Genomic DNA, 17,086 nt, shown 5'->3' on the forward strand with positions numbered 1-17,086 from the left:
CTTTTCTCTTAAGCAAGAAAAAAGGTAATTAAGCACATAATGAGGTTCGTATAAATTTTGTAGTATTCTTTAGTTTTGTCATTAAATTTGTCCAACCAAGAAATTTTGATTAAGACACTGAAACAAGTATATCGTCCACCACGTATTTTTTTTTTAATTTGACTTGAATTTAAATTAAATAAATTTTTAAATGTTTAAATTTAAATTTAAATATAGAAATATAGTTTTATATGTTATTATTTTTAATAATAATATATGCTTTTAGGGGCAGGTTAGACTCGAGCCCAAACTTAATTTTTTTTTAAAAATAAAAATCAAACCTGAACCCAATTAACCCTACTCATTAATACTTTTATGCCATTATGTCAATTAATAATGTGTACCCTAATCTTGGCATTCGATTTTGAAATCAATTAAACACTAAATTTATATTTGTTTGGATTAATATATTTTATAATTTCAATTAAATTCTATTGAATTAAGGAAAACAAATACCCCTTTGTAATATGTTAAAATTTTATTAATTATCTTTCTTTTTTTTTTTTCTTTTTTTTGCAAAAGAACACGGTATAGTAACTATACTTTAAGCTATACAATAAATTAATCAATGATACCCCAAAGAAGCTTACAACCTTTTTAATCTGCACCAAGACAACATTTTTAGTCAAGAAGATACACCAAAATACCTCTTGTTCATTTGTCTCCATATCACATACAAATATGCATTCCAAACAAGTTTGAGTATAGCAACAAGTAAAGACTTTCCTTTAAATTTCAATATCGCCCAAACTAACTTTTACCTCCAAGTTCCCAAAGCCCTATGAATGGAGCAAAGTTGCAAAATCGACAGCCACACCTTCCTTGAAAGACTACACTCAAAGAAAATGTGATCATGTATTTCTGTAGCATCCATACAAAAAAAGCAATAAGTATCAACATAAATTCCAAAAGCAAGCAAACGGTCCAAAGTACGGAGCCTATTGAGAATAACCATCCAAGCAATAAGAGAATGCTTGAGAATATGCAAAGGGAACCATAGCAAATGGTGTCATTCCACCTTCATACCAAGAGTTCTAATTACCTCCCACAATTGAGAAGTACTCACTTTAACATTAGCAATTGTTGAGAAATAACAACAATCAAAGGCTTCAACTTAAGTATCCTCTGCCTATTCCAACTACGCATCGAAGTGGAGTCACATCCAAAAAGAACTCTTACCCTTTAACATCTACAAGCCATTGTAAAAATAAAATAAAATTCAAAGCTAAGTATTTCCACATCTACAAGAAATTTAAAAAAAGAAGAAGAAAGTAACTTGCTTACTATTAAAAAAAATGATATAATCCAAGTCGTGTAGCTGTATTTTTCCTCCACCAGTCTGTATCCCCCTCCCCTTTTAGTCTCCTAAAAGAACCAAACATTAAGAAATATAAAAAAGAAAACATTATATATGCTAAAAATAAAAATTGAACTTATATATTAAGTAAAAATTAATTATGTATGGCTTGATGGTCAGAGTTTGAGTCGCGCTAGTTGCATTACTATTAAGGATTTGTCTTCCTCTTATAATTCATCAAAAAAAACTATTTATCTCTCATATCTGTAAGTAAAGGTAGAATATATATTAGTTAAAATATTATTTATTTTTTAATACATTTGTTTGGTTTAGTTATTAGTGTAATTGTAACACCCCTAATCTGTATCTGTCGTCGGAATAGAGTTACGGAGCATTACCGAAATTTACAGATCATATAACAAACATTTCATATCATTTAGCATTCATATCAGAAATCAATCAAAATCAATCATATTGTCCCTTATATGAGCCATTGAGGCCCAAAATACACATTAGAAACAAGTCGGGACTGAAGTGGATACTTAAAAAAATTTTCAGAAAATATTAAAAATTTTCAAAAGTGCAGGGGACACACGCTCGTGTGGCCAAGCCGTGTGGCTCACACGATCAAGAGACACTTCCGTGTCTCAGGCCATGTCCAAAATAGGGAGCTCTCTAACTTGGGTCCCACAGCCAAGTCACACGCCTGTGTGCTAGGCCGTGTGAGCATACTGACTTGCATTAATAAGGTGCAGGGGTCACACGGCCAAGCCACACGCCTGTGTGCTAGGCCGTGTGAATAATTATGTGTATTCTGTTTTGCAGTTTTAAAGATGTAGGGGACACATGGCCAAACCACACGCCCATGTGACACATGGTTGAGACACACGCCCGTGTCTCTACCCGTGTGGACGAAATAGGCCATTTCCAAGCCATATTTCTCACCCAAATTCGACATCAACTTAATCAAACATTTTTGAACACCAATAGATTATAATAAGACATTCAAATCAAGCCAACACCAAATTTTATACCTGGCATATCACCACACATATATCCAAGCATTTATAATTACCAAATTAATCATATGCACAAATATGCACATTTTGCCAATTACTCTAACTCAAACCATGCCTCAATATACTTATTAGTTAACCATCATTCAACCATTTCAAACTCATATCAAGCATGATAAGGCTACATACATACACATCAAAACATGTCCATCACAAGTCATTCCAATGGCTAGTTACAACTAAAACATTTATATGCCAACATTGGCTAATTAACCTATACATGCCATTATAACCAAAATTAATTTTCTATATGTACCGAAATGGGACGATGGATAGTGTGACGTGGCTCCGACCAGCTTCCAACCTTAGCGAGCTTCCGAGTTACTATAAAACAGGGAAAATAAAATGGAGTAAGCATTTAATGCTTAGTAAGTTAGTATAACATGAAATTTAACTTACCATTTAATCATACTAAAGATAAGCATTCAAGGCATAATCAAACCAAATTAACCAAAAGCCCTAACACATATTCTCATCAACCATGTTAGTATGGATTTTATATGACACATATTCTCATCAACCATGTTAGTATGAATTTCATATGAATATCAAGAAACATGTATGAGCTCAACAATAATCAAAATTTCATATACATATACTTTCCACATCATGTATCTTTGTAACAAGTACAATAATATCCATGTATTTCAAGTATATTTTCGTAATAATTCGTCTCGAATCTAGATTGTCTCATATCAAAACTTTTCCCATTGTAACATTAAAAATATCGATGGATACACGGGTAGTACACACTAAGTGTACAAAACTGTAATCCGTCAATTCATATTCAGGATTGCTCATGTGAGCATATAAATGGGTAGCTCTTTCGAGCCATATAACAGGAAGCTCATGTGAGCCATGTAACGGAAAGCTCATGAGAACCGTAATTAGGAAACTCATGCGAGCCAATATCAGGGAAGCTCTAGAGAGCCATTAATTGGGAAGCTCAAGAGAGCCATATATTGGGTAGCTCCAGAGAGCCATTAATCAAGAAGCTCATGAAAGAGCCTTTAATCAGGAAGCTCCAGAGAACCAATTATCGGGAAGCTCATACCATAAATGGGAAGCCCATGAGAACTAATAATGGGACGCTCTTGTGAGCTGTGGTCTGTTCGCAACACATGCAGGACCACAACCAATTCAAGAACCCTATATCCATCAGTTTCATTTATTCAAACGGGACTTAATACTTGTCGGTCATCATCGGATATGTGATTAATTTCATATACATGACAATAATACAATCACATACATACAATTCAATTAATACACATAAATTCTCATTTTAGTTACACGAACTTACCTTGACGATTGTACGTTGATTTGTAAGCTACTAACCCGTTACTTTCTCTTTTCCTCAATTTAACCCCGTATTTGATCTATCCGGATCTATACGAATGGATTTAACGTTAATTTAATACAATTCATATTCAATTAAGTCCAATACACGTCTTTTGAAAAATTACTATTTTGCCCCTATTCTTTTGATTAATTACTATTCGTCCCTAGGCTCGGAAAATAAAATGCATGCAATTTAATCCTTATTCCAAGCCTAGTCGATTTTCATACATCACAATAGCATCCCATGTATTTCATAAAATTCAAAATTTTTCCATGAATTTTCTATCTTTACAATTTAGTCCCTAAATCATAATTTTCACCAAAATTCTCTTTACAAAAGTTGTTTATCTATCAACATTTCATTTTCTACCATAAAACTTTATAATTCATGCATAATCATCCATGGAAAAACCCTAGTAATTTGATAGTTTTACAAATTAATCCCCGAGATAGCTAGATTAAGCTATTACGATCTCGAAAATATAAAAATCATTAAAAACGGGACAAGAATTCATACCTAATTAAGGCAAAAATGGCTTGCTTGAACTCAACACCATAACTAGGGTTTTCATGTCTTTAATTTTAGGAAAGATGATAAAATGATGATATTTTGTTTTATTTTATTATTTATCATCTTTTATCTTTTACTTTCCAAAATTAACCTTAATATTTTACAAATTTTCAATGATGATTAATCATTCTTATCTACTAACTCCTCTTAATGGTCTATTTTTCATATAAGGACCTCCAATTTTTAATTCCATAGTTATTTGATACCTATAGCTACTAGAACTCAACATTTGCATTTTATGCAATTTGGTCCTTTTTATCAGATTAGACGTGAAATTAGTAAAATTTCTTTACAAAATTTTCATAGGACATTTCTATCATAATGCAGACCATGAAATAATATTAAAATAATTTGTCTTCCGGACTCGGATTTGTGGTCCCGAAACCACTGTTCCGATTTCACTGAAAACGGGCTGTTATAGTAATAATATAAATGAAAATGTTTATTTAATACATATGTATTTCAATAGCTAAACATAAAATAAAAATAGTTAGTACAAATTTAAACTTGAAATTAAAAGGATAAATAAAAGTTCTAGTAAAAAATAAGATCTCTTCAAAATAAACAAAAAAAAATCATTCCCTTTTCCAAAAACAGTAACGTGAAAAATTAGGGGTGAGTAAAACTTGATTTGATTCAAAATAATCGGAAACAATTGAATTTCAAGTTAATCTAATTGAGTTATTCGATTTTTTCGAATCAACTCAAATAAGTAATTCAAATTTCGAGTTCGAGTCGAGTTGAATTTTACAATTCAAATAACTCAAATAATTGAAGTAATTTGAATAACTGATTGGTGTAAATACCCATTTGGAACCTGTCAATTTTGAAAATGAGCAAATTGATCACTCACTCAACAATAATTATAAAAAAAATTAAAATAATTTTAAAATTTTAAAATATTTATAAAAATTTCAAAATTTATATTTTTAAAAAAATTATAAAAAATGAAAAAATTCTAAAGAATATATTAATAAAGTTACTTTTTTTTTAAAAAAAAAGTTCTAAAATAATAATTTTGGAGACCTCAATAAGCTAATTAATGATTCAAATTTATCACACTAAAGTATCTTATTTTTTTTCTTACTTTGCTTTGAATTATTTTTTAAATATATATGGTTTCAAATTTATATGATCTAACATGGAATTAGTTATACTGTAACAATATTTTAATTTGACGTGTTTAATTTTTTAATTTAACTCGAACAATTTCATTCGATTCAATTCGACTCGAGTTTCATGTCACTCAATTAGGATGACAAAATAGAACTTGTCAACTCGATTAACTCGAAAATTTTTCACTCGATTCGATCGAACGCTTAACCCTAAAAATACAATACTCCTATTAAATGTAGCACTAAAATACTATATTTACGTAGAAAAATTAGAGCATGCAATAATGTTGTAATTGTTAAATACGAATGTTTAGTAAGTTAGGGATTATATTTTTGCTTTTTGAAAGGTTAATTATTTCGTCATGAAAGGGACAAGTTGAATAAAGCTAAATAGGTGTGCACTCAATGAAGGGTGCCTTTGAAGAGAAAATGGGGCACGCTTTGCCTTGTTGAGCCCACCAATATATGCATCCGACTGGAATTTATCTGCTTCAAACTGATTTCTGCCGTGTATTTTACTTCATTTTTCTTTACTAAGTTTAAATTTTGTTAACAAATAAAATAATATTGAAAGAATTTAATCTGTCTCGATTTTAAATTTAATTAAGATATAATATGATTATTGAATGTTGAAAAAGTCTCAAAAGAAAAATAGAAAAAGAGACTATTATTATGAATGACTAGATTTGGATGAAAACTATTTTTCGAAAACAATATTGTTACAATATGAATTCATTAATTAATCTCTATTTTTATTATAATTTATTATAATAATATTAATGACGAGATTTATTATCATTTTTTGCATGTCCGCGAAAATTTATAGTAGGTGCGAATTCTCTCAATCTATGTCCTACCATACGATCCGTTATATAAATGGGCAGATCTTCTTTTCCATTACGGATATCGATAGTATGGAGAATATTGTGGGTAGAATGGTAGATGCTCTTGACCAAGTTATTATTTTTTTTTCCGCTTTTGTATTAAGCCTTTCAATTTATTTTAATAAATGATTTGCTACAAAAGGATTTTTTTTCAGTGAACGCGCCATTTTTTTTACTTCAAAAATATATATATTTGTTTTTGTAAAGACGAAGAAAGAAATAATCTCTCCTATTTACTCTGTCGACAAAGAATCAAATTATCACTATATTTATTCCTTTTTCTACTTCTTCTTCCAAGTGCAGGATAACCCCAAGGGGTTGCGGGTTTTTTTCTACCAATTGGAGCCCTCCCTTCACCACCCCCATGGGGATGGTCTATAGGGTTCGTAACTACTCCTCTTACTACAGGACGCTTACTTAGCCATCATTTAGATTCAGCTATACCCAAAATTTTCTGGTTCACCCCAACATTCCCCACCTATCCGACTGTTGCTGAGCAGTTTTTGGATATCAAACGGACCTCCCCAGAAGGTAATTTTAATGTGGCTGGTTTTCCCTCCTTTGCAATCAGTTTCGCAACAACACCCACTGCTCTAGCTAATTGTCCACCCCTTCCAAGTGTGATTTCTATGTTATGTATGACGGTGCCTAAGGGCATATCGGTTGAAGTAGATTCTTCTTTTTGATCGATCAATCAAAACCCCTTCCCAAACTGTACAAGCTTCTTCCAAAGCATACGACTTTCTGGACGTAGATAATGATATCTATACAGATGGATTCATATAATTCTTATATATATTGTACAATAAAGTACCATATGAGTGGATAGGAATCTGAGTCCTAGAAAGGATCCGGGTCTTCGACCTGTGACCCGAATAGGTCTCACCAGAAGATTGAGTGCGAAGTGAACCATGAGAGGACAACAAAGCGAGCTCGTGGACCTAGCTCGCGAGACAAAGCCAAGGACCTAGTTCTCAAGGCAAGGCCACAGATCTAGCTCGCAGGAACCTAGGGAAGGCCTCGGTCTCATCTTACATACACCCAAGGAGCTCGCAGAGAGGATCGCATGCTCCGCAGACCATCTAAACACGTGTCCAGCAGGCACTGAGCCCGCCCAGAATGTCAGTCTCAGGAACAGAAAAAACGGTGTGCTTCGTAAACACGTACCCAATAGACTTGGAGTTCGCAGAGAATGTCAGTACTAGGGACAGAGAATGTCAGTATTAGAGGCAACGAAGTTAAGACAAAATAGTGGGGCCCTATCATGAGCTGTAATAGCATTTGTAATAACATGTATAAATACTTAAACACTCCTATCAATAACATACGAGAAAATATTATGCAACAAATATATATCTTTTTAATGATCGAATTTCAGATACATTTTTTTATACGGCATGTATGTTGAGTGTCAAATTTTGAAGGACATGTGCTACAGGCCATGCATTAAAGCCCGTGATTAAGGTACGTATTAATGATTTGGACTTACTTTGATCAATTAGGAATAGCCCAATACTTGGAAGATTTTAAGCCCGTTTGTTTGAAGCTTAGTGAAACTATAAACACTTCATTAACTTGTATTTTGCCACGATAATTTTGTAATCCTAAGAATAAGATTATTGAGAGTTTAACTTCTTTGAAACTCTATATTATAAATAAATTTGAATGTAAGCTATTGACGTAATTTAATTTGTCTGTTGGATGTAAGTTAAGCACGACTATTAATAGAGCTCTTCCTTGTCTCAATTGTATCATTCATCATTTGGTAATCAAATTAAGAGCATTTACACAAAAAAAATTGAGTTATTAGAGAATTCTTTAGAATCTTTAACTTCAAGGGTTTAAGTTAATTTAGGTAATTGAAGCGAATTCATCACATAAGATCACATGGTTTACTTGGCTAAAATTCAAGCCTGTAATAGAATTAGGTGTCTAAAGAAAATAATATAGTTGATGTAAGTATACGGTGATCTTGAAAAAATTCAAAACTCGATAATTTATTTGATGTTATAATTTTTTTAGATTTGATATTATAAGATAAATGACATTAATTCAATCATTAAATTGACCAAATAGCTTTTAAATATTACTTTCTCACTAATTACATATTATCTAAAAAAATTGATCCACATAATGAGAGTGGCATAACTTAACATTCATAATTTTAAAATTTTTGGAATATTTTTAATATTTTTTGTCGATTATTTAGAGAGCTAGTATCATTAAACTCAATATATTGAACTCTGTAAAGAAAATGACACTCAAAATGTGGGTGAAATTTTTTTGTGCTAGACTTGGATTTATATTTTTCAATCCCGAATTAGCTCGTTTAATCTATTTTATCGTTTAGAAATAATAATAAAAATAAAAATTTTATATTAACATCTTTATAATTAGATTTAAATAGTTTTTTTTATATTTTTAATGGTAAAATAAGTCATTTAAGCAAGTTTGGGTGTACAAGGCTTGGGCTTGGATCTAAATTTCTTTTTGATACCACACTTCAATTTGACATAGTCCATGAACGTTGTTTCTGTACTGGAACAAATCGGTCGATTAGACTAGGAATAGGTTAGGATATCGGTCTAAAAAATGGTAAAAAATCAATTGAGTTATGAATCAGTACAGGGAATTGATATAGGCAGATTGAACCAGTTTAAAAATCTATTAAATTAATTCAACCTGATTTTATAATTTTTAATATATATTTTTTGATAATATATTTGATTTTACTACCGATTCGGTTCCAATACATCTACAAAAGCAGCACGGTCGTGATTCCATTGGGTTTGAGTTGGACAATTTTAAGTCTGAAATTCGAGCAGCCCAGCTTTTGATCTCCATTGATGCATTGGATTGGACCCAATATAATCTTTGCTTTGTCCATTGACAGTTAAGGCTCTTGTTCATGGCGGTAAAACCAACTTTGAATGGAAACATGCAAGAACACAAATTACAGGTTCTAAATCCCTGGAAAAAGAAACCCGAAATTATAATCATCAGATTCCATTTCTTTTTGGAATCTTGATTTTTCAAAGCTTTTAAAAACAACCCATCGTCTTCAATGATACAACAAACAATAGCCAATGCTTCAAGTTGTCACCTTCTTTTTTCTATTAGATTTAAAGAATCATGGAAAACCTGCAATCTGGGGTTATTTTGAATCTTCTTTCAGACATGGGTGTTCAAGAAAAAACAGTTATCGATGACAATGATGCTGATTGTAAGGAACCTGCTGCATTGTTACAGATTGTAAGCATAATCCCAGTGTTGTCAGAAAGTGATGATCTTTGGCCTAAACAAGGCTTCTTCATTAAAGTTTCGGATTCAACCCACGAACTGTTTGTTTCTTTGCCTCAAGAACAAGATGAAATGATTCTAAACAACGAGTTGCAGATTGGGCAGTTCATATATGTGGAGCAATTGGAGTCTGCCTATCCAGTTCCATTGCTGAAAGGGTTAAGGCTAATACCAGGGAGACAACCATTTGATAGGGATCCCAAACATCTTGTTGGCAATAACATAATGGAAGCGTTTTCTCAAACATCATCGCCATTGTTGATCCAACGAAGAACTGAAAGGGCTCGATCTATAAGTCCTTGTACGGTACCCTTAAGGGACCGAAGGGCTAGTACAGGGCGTCAAAACTGTAGGACCAGGACCAATGGCCTTAATATTCAAGGTTTTGACATGGGTTATTCAAGGAAGAAACAGGATTTAAACGGTTCAGGTTGCAGTAGAAGAAGCTGGTGCGAGACAGCAAAAGGCTCCACAGTTGTGAAGCATGAGATTATCCATGTTAGCCATACTCCTAATTCTCATGTAAGTCTTCTTTTTAGTCCTTTTTCTCTCTATCAACATTGTAGTCAGGGCAAACTTGGCTATCAACTGTGAATGTAAGATCATTGAGTCATTCATTAATAGACCCTACTGTATTAAGTAGTCACATTGGATCCTGATTAAATTCTGAGTTGACACATTGTATCCCGATTAAATTCTGAGTTGAGTCAAGTTTAAAGCTTTTTCAAAATTATTTTCTCCATCCATAAGACTCAAATCAAAACTTCAGTGAATGTTATTATAATTTATATAATTTCTAGGCTTAACTACAAAATTAGCCCAAACTATACTGTTTTCCTACTTAGATATTTAAAGGTGTTTTTAGATCAAAAGTGGTATATAAACTATCAAATTCATCTCATTTTATTCAAAAAGTGTACAAAATTTAATAAAAAACATGTCATGTGTCACATTTTTATTGGCTAGTAGTGTGGTCTAGGATAAATATCAACATTGAAGAGAAGCTAGCTATTTGCTTCCAGTTCTTTCATAAGCAAACATGATCTATAACATTGTTTTATCCCATAAGCTATGATGCTTGGACTCTAGGGCGAGTGAGTGTCGGATATGGGTGTTCCAGATATGAGCATGCTTAAATTTTCCCATGTTTTTCCTTATAATTCTTAATAGTTTGCATCTAACAGATTTAAGGTTCGAATAACATTCCCCTATCCCCTTTTTATACCATATAAATAGGCCAACATATACCTCTTTTTTCTGACTTTACAGGATTCACCATTTAGGTCTGCTGGATTTCTCAGCTTCCATGATGATAATTCAAATACCAGATTAAGAACAAAAGATGTTGGTCAATTTTCAAAAATAGTCAAAAATAAAAGAAAAAGTTGGAACTCTTCATCAGCAAGAACTAGTAAGGAGCCTTTGACTGACTCAAGGAAAAGAGCTTCATCCAAAAACAAAATATGGGCAGAAACTGAGATGTTATGGGATACCCTTCCTTCTTCCTTGGTCAAACATGGGAAGGTATTCCCATTTTGCTCGAATTGAGTTTTGTTTGCCCTTATTTGACTTTCCCTGCTCTTAAAATACATATACGTACATATATATATACATATGTATATATTTGTGCAGGAAGTACTAAGGCAAAGAGATGTCTCTTTGCTTGCTGCTGTTGATGCTTTGCAAGAAGCTGCTGCCATTGAGAGATTGCTCAAGTGCTTAAGGTAAGGAAATGTACACTTGTTAACAGTCTTTGCTTTATTCTGAGTCTTCATTTTTCTTTAAGTATCCATATCTGATGAATATCAGCAAATGGTTTCGGGAGCACTTATACACGAGTCCAAGTAATATACTTCTAGCTATTGAATCTGACATTCTAAAAACCATAAATATATATATATATGGACTGCAAATTGTGATACTTGTTCAAGGTTTCAATACTAAATTTGTAGAAAAAGGATTATAGAAGATGATGAAAGTTGAATACAAGTTTGGATTTAGCATCAAATTAATATATTTTGAGAGATATATGATGTTTATCTATTGTATGCACCTTCATTACTTTGTCTGCCATGGCAAGAACTTCACTAATTCCTTTCATTTTTCTTTCAGCAAATTTTCAGAGCTTCGGTTGGCAAAAGAAGACGATCAACAGCCTTCAATTAACAAGTTCTTCAAGCTGCAAGATTACTTGACTCAGTGTAGAGGAATTGTTCAGTCATTAACACATACTAGTTCTCAGAGAATGGCTGATAGTGATTTGAATAGTCCTGGCTACACCAAGGAAGCATTAAAACTAGCTGTTGATCGATGGAGAAATGCAACCTCATGGGTTAAAGCTGCCGTGGCATCTGATCTTATCCCACTTTCTCCAGAGGGAAAGAATGAAGCAAAAGCCACGAAAAAACCAAGTCAGATTACCATGCGGAGAGGCAGTTATTCGATCACTAAGCAAAGGAACAATGGTGAATTTCACTCTGGTTTTGCAGCTGAGAAGAAAAATATACCAGAATGGGAGGAGGGAAGTACCTTGAATATAGCTAGAAATCTTGCAGACTCATTGCAAGATGAATGTAAAACATGGTTTTTAGGTTATATCGAGAATTATTTAGATGGTTTCGATAATGAACGCCTTTCAAAGGTACCTCATGGCCAGGTAGCTGAATCTATGTGTCGGATCAAGAGATTGAACGACTTTTTAGATATGATGGAGGCAAGTAACAGCAAATCAACACCGGAAAGTCCCGAATTCGTAGCATATGGAAGGGTGAGGAACAAAATATATGAAGTCCTTTTGAAGCATGTTGAAAGAACAGCAATGGTTTTGTCATTTTATTAACAGCAATTGAGGCTTGAATGAATGAATCACTTTTCCCCTTTCAGAGCAACAACCAAGTCTTTAAATGCCCGTATCTAACACATCTTTAGAAAATTAAGGACAAGATAATTAAACATACCCATATCAGACTCACACTTCTATGTAACATACCTTTCGACAACCTTTGGACTGCATATTAACAAGTGACTTTTTATTGTTTGATTGAATCTCACTTTGTTACTTATTGCATACATGGATCTCGAAATCAGAGCTATAATTGAATAGATTCGAGCCAAATTGCTTGGGGTTCAAACTGAAGGGTTTAGGGTTTCCATATTTCAATACAGAGAATCTTACTGTATTTTTATTATTTTAACTTGACAAAGCAAGGGTTCCCCAAATTATGAAATAATTTTCATTGCATATCGTGTTTCATGTGATTGATTGTTGAATATAAATCTAAACATGTATAATAATTGCATGAAATAACTAAAACAAGAGTAAAAAGATAATACTAATGCACAAATATGTCAGAATCATATATACCATGAATTATTAACGTAGCAAAATTTATATGATTATATAAAACCTTATCTATGATTGCGGCACATAAAAATACATAAACACGACACAAATACACCTATTGCCAAATCTGTTTGTATGGCATGAAAGTATTGAACAAAGGGTGGACAGCACAAAGTATAGACTTCATGTTGTATGGTTATGGTATCAACCTAAATCACCTGAACCCGGAAGGAGCCGCTTGTGGACCACCTGCAGCTCCTCTCCTCATTGCTTTTGATTGAGCAAGCATCTCATCATAATTCTGACCGTGAAACAAAAGAAAAATAAAAACCTTGATAAGGGGGTGACTATATGTGCATGAAATCCAACACAAATGTCGAATATGAATATGTTCAGTTTTTTTTTTTTTTAGTTTCTCTATGCATTTGAAGGTCTTGGAGGGTCATATCTCTACACTTATGTTCAGATATGTGTTAGATACGAGTGTCGAACATAGCACTTCAAAACAACATGGGTCAAAAGTAACAAAAAACACTACCCGTTTCTCGAACGCAGCATCTCTTGAATCGATTATCTTGTCAGCAAGGCCATAGTCTATGGCTTCTTGAGCTTGGAAATATTTAGGACGCTGAACATCTTTAGCAATTTCTTCCTTGGTTTTCCCTGTGCCTTTTGCTACTAGCTCAATGTAGGACTCGGTATTTGCATCAAGTTCCTTGGCCTGAAAATAATATATGTATATGTATACATATCACAAAAGAAGCTAAAACAAGCATGCTGATAAACAAAGCATAAAGGGTAGAGAGTGAGAGCACCTTTATCCACATATCTATGACAGCCCCACTTGATCTGCTGACTTTAGGCAGATATAACTTAGCTGCAAGTTTTTAAAACATGGAAAAGGAGAACATGAACATCAATTATTATCAAACCAAAAGAACAAGGAAAAAAAGGGGCCTAAAAAGTTAAATTGACCAGAAAATTCATGCCCCGCCCCTTTTGTAGTTATAACTCAGAAATTCAGAAAAATTATGACTCTAAAAAGAAAACAATAGTTGCATTATTGGTACAGAGTAAAATGAAAAAAGAAAAAGAAAATGATAGGAAGCTCAAATCTTTGATCTTGCAGTCCTAAAGATAAGCAATTAGTAAGGAGGTAAAATTCGAAATTCTGAAGAAACGATTTTAAACAAGGTAGTGAAAATCAAGTCGAGACTCATTGGTGGGTTCACCAACCGCAGGTAGAGTAAAAAAATGAAACAACATAATTTATGCTCATCTTCTAAGTTACAAAGAGGAATTGAATCATACTGGATGAATTTGGCTGTACTGCACGATAACCCTTAGCTCCTTGAGATAAAAGCATTGCTGCTTGACCATATGCCATGCCACAATTCACAGTGTACATTTCTGATTTGCAGTACTGTGAGTAAACAGATAGGACATGGAAAGTGAACGAGTTAAATTTACAGTACATCCAACTGCTAAATAAGGAATAATGACCCAAAACACTAAGAACTTATATCCACATAACTATTTAACTGAACTATTTCCAGTAAATCATACTTATTAACAGTAATAATGGTTTATCATGATACTTACAGCCATGGTGTCAGCTATAGCATATGCCTCGGTTTCTGATCCAACAGTCTCCATCTTCTCATTCTATATAGATCAGAAGCAATCAATCAACACAAATAGGTATGAAAACTTCCAATACACGATTCCAAGATGCCACAAAAGGATAAATGCTTCAATGAAAGTTGAGGGGACTGATAAAGAATTAGAAACATTCTTCTGACCTGTGTCCCAGATGAATTGATGTATAAGTAAATAGGCTTTGAGGGGTTATCATAATCTAACCACATTAATTGAGCAACAATAAGTTCAGTCACTGCTGGTACAATCTACAGCAACAAGATTAAAAAAAAAAATCAACAAATTAGATATTAGTCACCATGCAAGATTATAGGCGAGATATGAATGGAGACTCACTGGCATGCCAAGATAACATATTCGAGCATCTAAGAGCAAAGAAGGCAAATCCGGAGGAGCAGTTCTAGGCCGTCCATATCCTCTGCCCCCTCCTCGATACATGCTTACACTCATACTATATTTAGAAGGACCTCTATCATTAATGCTCGACATACTCCACATCCCTCCATTATCCAAATAGTTTCTAGCAGATGAAATACTTTCCTGGAAAACGTTGAAAAAGTAAGTTTTAGGTTCTACATTAAAACTAATTTCTTCACTGAGCTGAGATATCAACAAAGATTAGAAAGGGCCAAACCTCAGTAACACTTTCGGATTGTCGACGGACGGGATTATCTTCTGTCATGAACATGTCCATTTGTGAAGGACTAAGACCATAAAGATATCCAGGAACATTTTTATAATTTTCCATCACTACAAACAATCAAACAAGACAGTAAAAGCTTTTATCTTCACTTCAAATGAATCCCATTTCAAATCAGCTTGTAATAATTTCATAACTCAAATAACGAATTAACCATCAAAGCTGAAAGCTCCAACTAGAACTAAAATAGCACCTGGTAAATTCATACATTAATTAAATCATTCATGTTTATGACTATAGCAATATTAAAATAAATTTCAAATAACATCTCCTATATTCTTTAAACAAAAAAAATAAATTAAGAAACTATTAGTTCCCAAATCCGAAGTCCGATAGACACGAATTGGCACTTCAAAAACCCAACCCTAAAATCCTTGCCATCTAAGTTAAAACAAAAAACTCTACAATTGGTTTCAAAAAGGAAGGATTTTTTTTAAGGCAAAGCGAAACAATATTATGTTCTTAGCTTGAAACAAAAGTGAGGAAAACAAAAACTAACATCCATCTTTGAGATTTTGTTCTCTGAATTGCTTGGGGATGTGGTCGATTGACTTGGCAAAGGGAGGTTTGAAGCATTTTTGAGCAGTGGGCTTTCGATAATGGGGCTTCGTCAACAAGAAGAGCTTGGTGCCGGAGAGGAAAGACGATTTATTGGCCCCGATATTGGGAACCATCGCTTCTGGGTTGGGCGCTGTTAAAGATAAGAGCAGCGAGGCCGCCATGAGAGAGGAGATGCGTGAAGCTTTAAGCAACCAAACTGTCGATGCTAACCAGAAAAATAAGTATTCAGGATTTTCCAGATAGAAGTAATTTTAATCACAGGGAAATTTATTTGAATAAGCCTCTCAGCCATGCTGAGCCCAAATGTTATTTAGGTTTGTAATTAGGTTTTTGGATAACGGCCCACCCCCAAATTCAGCAGGATTTTTGGATTAATTGCACTGCACATCCCTAAACTATGATCCTAAATTGGTCTCCAAACTTCAAATAATTCTAATTACATCCAAAACTACCGAACTTATATCAATTAGGTCCTTTTATTACTAAACTCATTAATTTAGCCGTTAAATGGCACGCCAGATTTTATGTGACATAATTTAAAATGAAATTTTTAAGAAACATGAATATTATAAAAATGGATGTTGTAAAAATCTTGGTTTTGAGGTTCTCAAAACTTTTGCAGAAGCTTGATCTTTCACTTTCTCATTTTTGGTTTTACTTTATTTTTAACTTTTACTTTTAAAATTTTTCACTTGTCATTTAACGATTAAATTGATAGTTTTAATAACAAAATGAACTAATTGCTATAATCTCAATAGTTTCAAGATGTAATTAGAATGTTTTTAAGTTTGGGAACCAATTTAAAATGAAGGCATAGTTTAGGGACATTTGGTGAAATTAACTCAAAGGTAAATTACAAGCTTAGTTATTTATGGTTTAAATTATGTTTAGATCACTGAATTAAAAATTTTTTTTATATAATTACTAACATTATCAATTTGTTACATTATAATTATCAAACTGTTAATTGCTAATATAATAATAATTCAACATTCGTTAACAATATATTTTTAATATTTTATTTGTTTTCCTTCCCCTCCATTTCATGTGATTTTTTTCATTTTTTTTCTTTTTATTTTTGCTCTCTTTATTTGTCTCCATGATATATTAAACAACCTAAATTGTGCCAAGGTCGTCAATGAACCCATTTCTACTAAGGTTAAGGTCCCAACTTGTGCAAACTAATCCCAAAGGAATTGG

At 33.0% G+C, this 17,086-nt stretch overlaps 2 protein-coding genes across 2 annotated transcripts; one reads left to right on the top strand and one right to left on the bottom strand.

The window, feature by feature from the left end:
• Nucleotides 1–9,130: 9,130 nt before the first annotated feature.
• Nucleotides 9,131–13,134, top strand: LOC107898795 (uncharacterized). The gene is made up of 4 exons (XM_016824339.2): nt 9,131–10,145; nt 10,893–11,147; nt 11,256–11,347; nt 11,736–13,134. Exons 1-4 carry the CDS (start codon nt 9,456–9,458, stop codon nt 12,460–12,462), a joined length of 1,764 nt encoding a protein of 587 aa, XP_016679828.1. The 5' UTR covers nt 9,131–9,455; the 3' UTR covers nt 12,463–13,134.
• LOC107898796 (ATP-dependent Clp protease proteolytic subunit-related protein 1, chloroplastic) lies at nt 12,960–16,194 on the bottom strand. The gene is made up of 9 exons (XM_016824340.2): nt 15,825–16,194; nt 15,260–15,375; nt 14,962–15,165; nt 14,769–14,873; nt 14,569–14,631; nt 14,278–14,389; nt 13,782–13,843; nt 13,505–13,687; nt 12,960–13,267 (listed from the first exon to the last, which is right to left on the bottom strand). The coding sequence occupies exons 1-9, from the start codon at nt 16,045–16,047 to the stop codon at nt 13,181–13,183; spliced, it is 1,155 nt and encodes a 384-aa protein (XP_016679829.1). The 5' UTR covers nt 16,048–16,194; the 3' UTR covers nt 12,960–13,180.
• Between the last annotated feature and the right edge of the window lie 892 nt (nt 16,195–17,086).

Source organism: Gossypium hirsutum, chromosome D04 (assembly GCF_007990345.1).
Source record: "Gossypium hirsutum isolate 1008001.06 chromosome D04, Gossypium_hirsutum_v2.1, whole genome shotgun sequence".
Lineage (NCBI taxonomy): Eukaryota > Viridiplantae > Streptophyta > Magnoliopsida > Malvales > Malvaceae > Gossypium > Gossypium hirsutum.

Bases quoted from the DNA above. Each gene is read 5' to 3' on its own strand.
- LOC107898795 (XM_016824339.2), top strand. From the start codon at position 9,456: ATGGAAAACCTGCAATCTGGGGTTATTTTGAATCTTCTTTCAGACATG. The intron at 10,146-10,892 runs GTAAGTCTTCTT...CTGACTTTACAG, and splicing joins GCCATACTCCTAATTCTCAT to GATTCACCATTTAGGTCTGC. The intron at 11,348-11,735 runs GTAAGGAAATGT...TTTTTCTTTCAG, and splicing joins AGATTGCTCAAGTGCTTAAG to CAAATTTTCAGAGCTTCGGT.
- LOC107898796 (XM_016824340.2), bottom strand. From the start codon at position 16,047: ATGGCGGCCTCGCTGCTCTTATCTTTAACAGCGCCCAACCCAGAAGCG. The intron at 15,166-15,259 runs GTTTGGCCCTTT...AACGTTTTCCAG, and splicing joins AATCCGAAAGTGTTACTGAG to GAAAGTATTTCATCTGCTAG. The intron at 14,874-14,961 runs GTGAGTCTCCAT...TTGTTGCTGTAG, and splicing joins TATGTTATCTTGGCATGCCA to ATTGTACCAGCAGTGACTGA.